Source organism: Scomber japonicus, chromosome 15, assembly GCF_027409825.1.
Source record: "Scomber japonicus isolate fScoJap1 chromosome 15, fScoJap1.pri, whole genome shotgun sequence".
NCBI lineage: Eukaryota > Metazoa > Chordata > Actinopteri > Scombriformes > Scombridae > Scomber > Scomber japonicus.
The window spans coordinates 24508780-24519945 of NC_070592.1; the positions used below are offsets into that span (position 1 = coordinate 24508780).

Here is an 11166-nt window from a genome sequence, read left to right on the forward strand (position 1 = left end):
ACTAAACATCCAAATAATACAGACCTGATTTTGTGTATAATATAATATTCTACTATATGACTACAAATCACCAGCCATAATTAGAGTTAAAAAAGCAGACATTTATGAAGTAAGTTTAATTTTTTTTTTTCTGTTTAAGCTTTTAATTGAACTATTTCCATTTAAACGCATCCATTTTTTGAGTTTGAAAAGTGATGTGACCCTTTTCTTATTTCCATTTTCAATTTCAGCTTTGAGTATTTCCATTTAAACATTTCCATTTAAAATAAGCTTTTTTCTTTTTCTTTTTAAGTTTAATTATGGCCTGATCATTCCAAATGCTGCAGTAAAATAATAATAACTGTCTGTCTAAAATCTGTTTTAGTATTCTATTTGATGTTTTAATTTAAATTTTGGCCAAAAATATCCTCTGTAAGAAACAGACGTAGAACATAAACACAACATCAATAGTCTCAGTCCCTCACTTACACCAACCTGCACCGCTATCCTTTTAAACACACTGATTACATCCTGTCTGGACTATTGAAACTCTCTTATCTTTTGCGGACATCTCTTCATAAACTCAAACTGGTACAGAACGCAGCCGCTCGTATCATAACCAGAACTCCCTCTATTGAACACATCACTCCTGCCCTGCAGCAACTTTATTGGCTCCCTATCAAATCCCTCATTTACTTTAAGATTCTACTCCTCACGTTCAAGATCCTTCACAACCTGGTACAGTACCATCACATCCCTCTGAACTTATTCACATCTACACATCTTCTCAAACTCTCCAATCCTCTTCTGCCATCCAACTCAGTTCTGCCAACTTAACCACCATGGGTTCAAGAGCCTTCAGTCGATTATTATTATTATTTAAAAAATGTGGTGATCTCCATGACACTGTCTCTGATTCAATGTGGAGAGTGGTCTCTATCGCTAGTTTAAAGTCTTCTTCAATACAGCATGACCTTCGTTTTGTAAATTTTTATTTTAGAGTAGAATAATTGATAAAGAAGGGCAAGCTTCAGGTGTAGCTACATTATGATTGACAAGGCACTACCACAGCCACAATGTTAATTAGGTAATGTAACCATGGTGTAACCACAGATTAACAAAATAGCCTATAGCCGCTTTGCTAATTTGACATTTTCTTTTAATGGTTTTAAGCCCTTTTCACCATTGAAAAATAGCCTTAGCATTATCACAGTTAACCATTAACTTTAAAGGCACCATGATAACCAAGCCAGCAGCTAGCGTTAGGTTTAGCTCCATCCTCTTGTCCAAATGTGGTCACTTCTGGCTCCAAAAATCGAAGATGGTGGCAGTCAAAATACTAAACTTGAGTCTTCAAAACAGTCCATAAACCATTGGGTGACATCACAGTGGCTATGTCCATTACTGACCTTATAGTCTATGGTCTGAGCCACTTTATTTGCAACTTATAGAGCTGTGTATGAATTTCTTTCCAGAATCACTGACCACCTTTTAAATGTAAGCTTATTGCCAATTGGAAGAGGTAATAATAATAATAATAATACAATTATAATTAATATACTTTTCAGTGTGATTTTCATAATGTAACCTGTAGGTAATATTATTATTTGTATTAATACTCAATGCTCATCCTAAAGCAATCCTCTTAATTTTAAGAGACTATACATACAACAATTTAATTTTTTAATGGTTGGCTGCATTCACTTCATTTAAAGATGAGTCCATGTAGAGAGCTGTCAACTACCAAACTGATAAACTGATAATAACTGGAAATATTTTTTCCTTATTCATGAATTTACACTTATTTATTCCACCGCACACTTTGTCTACAGAATGAAACTGTTACCCACTGACGAGCATCACACAGTCAAGATGAATTCAAGGGTGATTGTGTTTGTTGCCCTGCTGTGCATCACTGGTCTCTGTGTGTTATTGAGGGGATCCATGCCAGAATTCCCCCAGCTGCAGATAAGCCGCTGTGCTTGCGACACATGTCTGACAGAGGAGGACCCATGGCTTATGCAGCATTTAAACAAATCTGTTCAACCATTTTTGTCAGCAGACTACAGTCTCCCAGAGGATGCTTTCAACTGGTGGAAGGTAATTTATCATGAAAAGAGTCACTTAAGTGGTAGAGAAAATGGTAGAGGAAGTGAAAACTTTGTATCACTTTTATTATCGCTGTTCACAACTTTTTTTTCCTTGTATGCCAGTTTGCTCACATACAACTCAAAACTGGTCTAACAACAGTTTGTGTTGATATGTTTATTAGCGTTTACAGTTGGAAAGACGTGATTACAGCTCCTACAGAACAACAATGGACAGGTTGTTTAAGATGTTTCCACCCAGTCCAGATCTGATAGAGTCCAGCCCTGATCGATGCAGGACTTGTGCTGTGGTGGGCAATTCTGGTAATTTGAGGGGATCACATTATGGACCCCTGATAGATTTCCATGATGTTGTTATAAGGTAAATTCTATTACCTTTTCTTAAAGTTTTCTTATGTATTTTTGCCAATAATAACAGTTGTCCATGTAATGAATTCATATCTCCCCATACTATTCAGAATGAATACTGGTCGTACCAAAGGCTACGAAGCAGATGTTGGTACCAAAACAACTCATCATATCATGTATCCAGAGAGTGCCATGGACCTGGATAACTCCACTCATCTTGTGCTGTTTCCATTTAAGATACAAGATCTTGAGTGGCTCATCAAGGCCTTCAGCACAGGATTTTATGGAAGGTGAGTCTTATTCTAATGGACTAATATGCATTTGTCCCCATCTGTATCAAGACCTGAGATGTTCATTAAAATATCTAAATGCTAACATGCTCACAATGACAATGCTAACATAAGGATGTTTTCTAGGTACAGTGTTATCCATGTTATTTTAGTGTGACTGATTGGGATGTCATTAGTTTTGCAGGTATTTCGTTAATAAAACAAAGAATTAAAAATGATTAAAATTACTTACTAATTTTCATGGCAATCTGTCCAATACTTGTTGAGACATTTCACTTAAAATTACCAATTTCGAACTTGTTTTGGCATGAGATCAGAGGTCATCAATGTCCATAGGAAAACACCAACGTGCCAATCCATCCAACAATTGAGAAATTGGACCAAAATGGTGGACTGGCTGCACCAACCTACCACATCATAGGATACGTGAACATATTACACTGTGTACACTAAACTATGGTAAATGGGCAAATACATATTAGACTTATTTGGAGGAGGTGGGTTAGTTGGTTGTTCGAAAGCAGCAGGATAGCACTGTTCGGGAACACCAACCTGACATCTTCAATTACATGCCATGCATTTTAACTGTAAATTTATAGCATCAAGTTGTGACATTTTCACAACATTTAAATGTCAAACCTCAATAGTTCAGTCGAGTATCGCCTCTGGGGCTTATGTGGCATAACCAAACAAGACTGACCCCCCCCCCCCCCCCCCCCAAAAAAAAAGTGCCATAATGTAAACTATACTATCAGGTGATTAATCTTCATAACAAAGAATGCTGCAACTCACAATTTACATCCAATGCAAATATTCAGTGCTTGTACAAGAGGTAGCATGACATTCATGAAGCAAAACAAAAAACAATGACTGACTGTCATAGCAGAGGCTGGAATTCATGTCCTGTCTTAGACAAACAGGTAGTGTTGGCTTTGTTAAACAATTATGAACTTTCCCCATGCTCAAGACAAGTTAAGGGACGAAGGGAAGTAATATATCCCAGCACTGTTAACATATGACATTGCTATTACTGTGTAGCCTACCAGCAGTAGTACAACTTTACAGGTCAGCTGACACAGCAATATAACCAACAGCCTCAAGGTGCTTTTTATAGCTTGAGTTGATCACAGTCTTTCTTGACAGTGCCAGTTCATATGCACGAGGGTAAGATGTACTAACAGAGGGGAGCAAGTGTTGGACAGTTGTTGGCAATGAGAATGAATGAGGTTCACTTACCAGGCCACAATGCCTGCTAGCAGTTTCACAATGTTAAGTAATTTGAATCTGGCCTATAGCCTCCTGCTAAGATTTCCAGAAAGAATGATCTCTGCTTTCATTTCTTCTGGAATGTCTCAATGCTGAAGGCTCTGGACATTGTTTGGTTGTCAAGGCTGGTACACCTCTTCAGTGTTGCACTGGGATCAGGAATTGTGCATGTGGACTGGCAGACCAGGATGGTGGTTCCCATTTTCAAATAAGGACACCAGAGTTTGTGAGGATGTGTTCCAACAACTTGCGGATAACACTACTCTGGAAAGCTTATGCTTGGGTGCTGTAAAGAATGTTCCAGCTGATTCTCAAATCTTGGATTCGGGAGGAACAATGCAGATTCCATCCTGCCTATGAAACAGTGGCCTGTGAGGATGCTTGAGGGGTCATTGGAGTTCACACATCTAATGTACATATGCTTTGTAGACTAGATAAGGCTTACAACTGTGTCCCTCGAGGCACATGGTGGACAGTCCTGTGGGAGTATAGGGTACCAGGGCTGTTGTTGTGAGCCATTTGGACCACAATAAGAGCTGTGTTTGCATTCTCTGCAAGTCAGACTTGTCCTCAGTGGGTGCTGGGCACTGCAAGGGTTATCCCTTGTCACCAATACTATTTGTGATTTTCATTGACAGAATCTCAAGGTGCAGGGGGAGGACAGTGTCCAATTTGGGGGTCTCAGGATTGATTGTCTAGTTTTTTCAGATGATGTGGTTGTGTTTCCTTCAACACACTGTGACCTTCCGCAGGAACCAGGACAGTTTTCAGCTAAATGTGAAGCATCCTAGGATGAGAGTAAGCACCTCCAAATCGGAGGCCATGGTACTGTGCTGGAAAAAGATGACTGCGTCTTCTCGGTCAGGAGTGAGTTGCTGCCTCAAGTGAAGGAATTCAAGTACTTTGGGGTCTTTTTCACAAGTGAGGATAAGATGGGGCATTAGGTTGGCAGGCAGATTAGTGCAGCATCAGTAGTAATGCGGGCCATGTACTGGACCTTTGTGGTGAAGAAAAAGCTGAACCAGATGGCAAAACACTCAGTTTACCAGTCAGTCTACATCAGTGACGGACTGGGATAAAAAAACGGCCCTGGCATTTGCACCCACAAGCGGCCCAACTCGCAGATGCAGACCCAACGCACGGAAAGAGAAGCATTTTTGATAGCCCCAATGATGGTGCAGATAAACTCCTATACTTTCAACAACTGCATAAGAAAATTGTCATATCAATGCACAAATAAACCATTATGAATAGATTGTTAGAGCCAGCCGCTCCATAATAAAAACATATGTCTTACCGTCATGCAGTTAACAAATTGCGAAGGAGCCTGCTCTTTTCCGCAACAAAAAAATGAATCCAATTTGGCGCATTTTTCACCCTCAAACAGCATTTTTCACCCTCTTTTTCTCCGCTCCCCCTTTCTGTCGCTTAGTGCCTCTATTCATTTTTTCTAACCAGTTAATCGTATAATCACCACCACAACCAATCTACTGAATGACTTGACCACCATTAGTCCAACTTCCAACACACAAATGCGCAGACGCGATTTACTACACTTTTTTACTTTTTTACGCGATTTACTACACTGCCATGAAATTCCCAGAAGGCATTGCTTCATTTTAATTTTCTCAAACAATCAAATACAAAATACCAGTAGATTTGTTTTATTTCAAACCATGAACATTTTTAAAAATCATAACAAGAAATTTCCCTTCAAAAGTAAAGCAGGCTGATGTAAAACTTGAAATACACCATGACTATGATGTATACAGGTATGTGTAGTATAAATACCAATCAGGTCAACAATGTCAAGTACTACATGCAAAATCATAAGAGATATGAAACCTAGAAGCGCGTTGGGAACTTGTTCAGCATGCAAGAGAGAGTGGGCCGCGTCAGAGCCACTAGGGGCCGCTGTGATCTCTTTGGCGTGCTCGGCCGGTCTAGACCTCTGCGCGGCCGTTCTGTCATCTGCCTAATTGCCAGACCGCCCAGTCCGTTCCTGCACCGGCCCAAATAACACGTCGGCCCACCGGGCATTTGCCCGGTATGCCAGATTACCAGTCCGTGCCTGGTCTACATCGCAAGCCTTGCATCAGATCATGGATACAAGCAGCCAAAAAGAGTTTTGTGTAGAGAGTGTCTGGCCTCATTTTTAAAGATAGATTAAGGAGCTTGGACATCCCTTTCGAAAGGTGCCACCTGAGGTGGTAGGAATGCCACTAGGTGTCTTCCTTTGGAGGTGTTCCAGACACATCCAACTGGTAGGAGACCCCCGAACATGCTGGAGGGACTGCATATCTCTTGTGGCCTTGGAACACCTTAGCATCCCCTAAGAGGAATTTAAAAAATGGATGGATAGATATTTGTTTTATGCGGATTGACAATGCAATTGCATTAACATTGTGTTCAATGTTTTCATGATTTGCCCCTGACCATCTCTGGAGATGGTTTGGCTGGTTGTATCACAATCCATCCTCAGTATGTCTTATGTGCATTACGCCTGTACTTTATGTGGTCAAGCACTATCCAATTGCAGTCTGATCACCCAAAATGCATTTTAATGTGAGGTGCAAAGTTCCCTAAGATCCAGAGTTTAATATTTTGTGGTGTTTCCAACAGGTCATATGTGCCAATAAAATCCACTATTAAAGGCAACAAAGATTTGGTGAGTATTATTTTGAATCCATCAACAAATAAACTATATAAACAACACATTGGAGGCTAATTTTAAATCCATTACAGGTGATGGTGGCCAATCCAGGTTTCATGAGGTATGTTCATGAATTCTGGTTAGATAAGAAGGGCAGATATCCGTCCACTGGCTTTATGGCAGTGATTCTTGCCCTGCACATCTGTGACGAGGTGAGTTAATTTTGAATTGTTAATTTTCTTATGATTGCTCTATCACACTACTGATTGACAGTTGCAAATAATTGATGATTGATGATATCGGAGCCATATTAGTAAATCTTTAATTTAAATAAGAAAATAAATAAATAAGAAAACTGGCCACAAGGAGACATAAATAATTGCCTGATACTCACCTGTGTAGTTGTTGATTATGTGACGTGATTCTGCTGTATTCCTCACACTCTGGTATTCCCTAAGTAGGTCTTTTGTTGTGTTGGCTGATGTTTTTTTGTTCCATTGAAAAGTCAACTGTAGTATATAATTCAATAAATACAATTTAATTCATTGAAAAGTTTATATCTCTGTGCATGCTTTATAAGTGTTTTGTCAGTTACTCTACCTAACCTCTGGTGGTTGATAATTAGTCTGGCTGGTTAGCTACAACAGATAAAGTAAACTCATGCTGTTCAGCAAGATTTTGCTAAACTCTCATTTTGCTGCAAGTAAGAAGATATGTGTTTTATGATCTAGGGCCATGCAGTGACCCATCATAATCTGACATTTTTATCATTATCAGTCATAATTTGCATGCTCACAGGAGGTCATTGTCAGGGAATGGTAGACATGCTGTAGCTGGTTTTGAGTACTGTACTGTGTGCTTCTGTTGTCTTGGTGTGGACAGAATCAATTCATTGAGGCCTCTACTTTACATTCTCCTGCCAACTTGATAACATTTTAGGTGAAGTTACATTTCAGAACATAATCAGGTTAGGTAATTGGTTTAATATATGTTCATTTTGATTTCCCAGGTCCATGTTTTTGGTTATGGAGCAGATAAAGATGGAAATTGGAGTCATTACTGGGAAACACTCAAAAACAAAAAGTTAAAAACTGGAGTTCATCCTGGATCACATGAGTATTATAGTATCTTGCAGCTAGCTGAGCAAAATAAAATCAGTTTTTATACAGGGTATTGACCTTTAAAGTCAGAGTCCTTACAACTCAAGAGGCAGCTATTACTAACTGAATGACTCCCTTGCTGCACACATTTACCCTTCATCAGCCCCTTTCACCAATGCACTGCAGCCCTGGAATTTTCTGATCCAGAGGAGGTGTGTGAACGCAAATGTCTTAATCAGTCGGGCCTGACATAAATCAGACATTACCATTCCAGCTTCCTAGAACAAGTGTGACTATAATAGAATAAAAACTGTTTTATTTATAGTTAAAATGTCAAAAACCTGCATCTTCCAACCTCAACCTACAACCTCAACTTACTTTTTGCGTCATTTTGCCTCCTGCACGCTTCACCCAGGAATCACGCCCTCATCAAGTGTTTTGGGTGGGTGAGAACGTGTCCGACACAGGGAATCTCCTGCTGTGTGGTACATACATGAAAAGGTTAGAACTGAACTTCTGTGGACACAAGATTCTATGCTGCTATGCACCTATTTTATTTGTTTTTAAAAGTATATTGCTCATTCATTGTCATTTTGATGGACTCTGTTGCAAAGCAACATGAATGATCAAGTTACTCAGGACTGAAAAAAGAAATGGTTTTGTATGGCGTGTGCACACACACATACACAAACACACACACTAAGTTTGCCTATTTGAACAGCACAACAGCAGTTCAATTTGAAAATCCTGTGCATACAGTAAAATGTTTAACTCTTTGCTGTGTTTTTGCACAACATATGAAAATGACCTGGGCTATACTACCAGGCTGATGTCTCTAAAATGATGTGATAATATAACAGAATGGATAGTACCAGTCAAAACTTTGGACACACTTTCTCATGAAGTGAATAGGAAGGTGTGTTTAAGCATTTGACTGGTACTATTCATACCTATGTATCATCTTAATATCATTACTTGTATATAACTAGCCAACTGTACTGTGTACAAGTGCAACTGAAGAAAACTAGATCAGTGCTTGAACTGCAATTATGCATATGTCTAAACCAGGCATGTCCAAACTATTCAACAAAAGGCCTTATAGCTTCCAACCAAGAACACATGATTTGACCAATCAACTGTCCGAAGACTGAGATCAGCTGATTAAATGAGTCGAGTCTGGTGTGCTCCTGCTTGGTTGGAATAAAAACCTGCAGCCACATGGCCCTTTGTCGAATAGTTTAGACACCAAACCATCAGCCTGTACCAACATACAGATTTTACTCTCTCTCAGTTCCTAGTTTATATTTGTTTTTTGTGGAATCTTTAAAAATCAAAATGTTAATTATGTCTTTAATGTGTAATTTAAAATGAATGTATATACAGTAGGGTGGGCTAAGTGAAGTAAAGATGGATTTACCTCATTGAATGTTTTTATACAGTAGATAGATGATAGTATATACAGTAGTACAATTTTTCTGTTAATCTTAGAAAAAATGACACATGTATATACACCAAGATCAGATTATTTGTAATTATCTACACTTAAATAGACACAGACAATCTTTAGACACTAGAAAGTCAAGTCTTTCAAATAATGTTCAAATTGTTGAATAGTGAGTTGAGTCTGCTGTGATATTTAATGTCTTGCTCTAATTTGTACTGTTAGAACACCATTTTCTATTTCATCTCATTTTTCAACACATTTTTACCAAAATGTTTGACAAGACACTTGAAAGAAACAGATTGATACAGTGATTCTTTTTTTTAAGTTTTGTGATGTCCTTTTTCTTCTCCTACTACTTGTGAGATTAGTTTATGTCTTATTTGGGTGACTTTCTTGTTAACCTCTTTATCTTGTCTTCCTCCCCAGACCTTAAGCAGCTTGATAAGTTAGGGTGTGAGTAACGCTCATTGTCTCCAATGTAGTAATTTACTAATTGTATGCAGAAATACATTAATGTTTAGTGTCAACTGGAAGATCACTTCCAATTTGGCACCAAGGTGTTTGCATCCTCAGTTTTTTCCCCATGTGTTGTAAACTCTTGTGGTTTAAAAGTTGTACAATACCTTCATGTCAAATACCTTTATCATGTCTCCCCAGTGGCGCAGTCATTTTGCATTAATTTAATCATTTTTAAGAGAATTCTGCTGCCTACTTTATAATGTCTGACTTTACACAAACAAACAGTAACAAGAGGTTAAGTTGGGACCCTCAGACAGTTTCTTATTTCCATGCAGTGCTGTATTACCCAAATTGTTATTGTTTACTGTGTTCCTGTGACCATATTGAGTTATTTAATCAGAGACTGTTGTGCCCTTTGTTTCAGTTTTATTTCCTCACATACTGCATGATTTTTAACCTCTTTTGACACATCCAAGTAGAGACCAAACAGCAAAGCACCGGACGCAGGTTCTCATGGTGGGTTTTTATTCACCCAATAGGTGCAAAAGGAACAAAGTAGTCTTGATTGATAATTAAATTGGGGGCTAAAAGAAGTTTGAACACAACTGAACTGCTCTCAATAGAGACAAAACTGGCCTACTAAATACACCTGAGGGGAACATATATACTGTTTGACCAAACCATTTAACACACATTAGGGGCAACTACTTCATTAACTACAAATAGACACAACATAAACAGTTTGCCTTTACCTCAGTGCTAAACAAGCAAAATCTAAACACAATAACACACAATGTGGCATTGTCCGTAGTCTCCCCTCCTGGAAGTATACAATAATGTATATATAAAGGCTTAAAGAGAGCAATTTGTGTTCTTGTTTTATTATATTGGTCATATATATGTTCTTGCACACACATACACACACTTTCTTATATTAACTGTCCACTTTGCTGCTGCAATAATGTAACTTTCCCCATTGTGGCACTACTACAGGAATATCTTATCTTATCTTGTAATTATTTGTATCAGTACAATTAAATACACTGTAGGTGAATAAAATATGTATTATTTATCATTCTTTTGTGGTTACACCATTTGACATTTTGAGGCGCTATCAGTGCAGTGGTGCAAATGTCATTTCAAATGACAAAAATACAAAATGTACATTTTAACAAACCTGATGCTGCTTTTAAAACTATTTTTTAAGATTCTTTTGAATTGCTCATCTTGCCAACCCTTATTTGTCACTGACACACACTGTGTATGTGTGATCAAGATAAATCTCTAGAAATGATCATGTTGAGGTGTCCTAATCATTATAGGAAGATAACCCTAACACTCAGGGTTAAGACCCCTCTTTTGAAAAGACGATGTGCACCTCTTCTGGCAAAAACTAGTATGAAATCATTAAAGAACTTAACACTTTTTCATTTGCTTCTTTTTTTGTTTGTGTGTCTCTTTGTCTCTGTCTATTACATTAACATCAACAGCACATAATACTTCAGCTTTAAGTGCAACA

General features: G+C 38.2%; 1 protein-coding gene across 1 annotated transcript; it reads left to right on the top strand.

Annotated features, from left to right (window-relative positions):
• Positions 1–1820: 1820 nt before the first annotated feature.
• Positions 1821–7905, top strand: LOC128374198 (CMP-N-acetylneuraminate-beta-galactosamide-alpha-2,3-sialyltransferase 1-like). The gene is made up of 6 exons (XM_053334466.1): positions 1821–2079; positions 2252–2448; positions 2546–2725; positions 6614–6659; positions 6737–6856; positions 7654–7905. Exons 1-6 carry the CDS (start codon positions 1852–1854, stop codon positions 7819–7821), a joined length of 939 nt encoding a protein of 312 aa, XP_053190441.1. The 5' UTR covers positions 1821–1851; the 3' UTR covers positions 7822–7905.
• The last annotated feature ends 3261 nt before the right edge of the window (positions 7906–11166 follow it).

Coding starts and splice junctions, on each gene's coding strand:
- LOC128374198 (XM_053334466.1), top strand. CDS start 1,852: ATGAATTCAAGGGTGATTGTGTTTGTTGCCCTGCTGTGCATCACTGGT. Junction 2,449..2,545: donor TTCCATGATGTTGTTATAAG/GTAAATTCTATT, acceptor CATACTATTCAG/AATGAATACTGGTCGTACCA. Junction 2,726..6,613: donor AGCACAGGATTTTATGGAAG/GTGAGTCTTATT, acceptor TGTTTCCAACAG/GTCATATGTGCCAATAAAAT.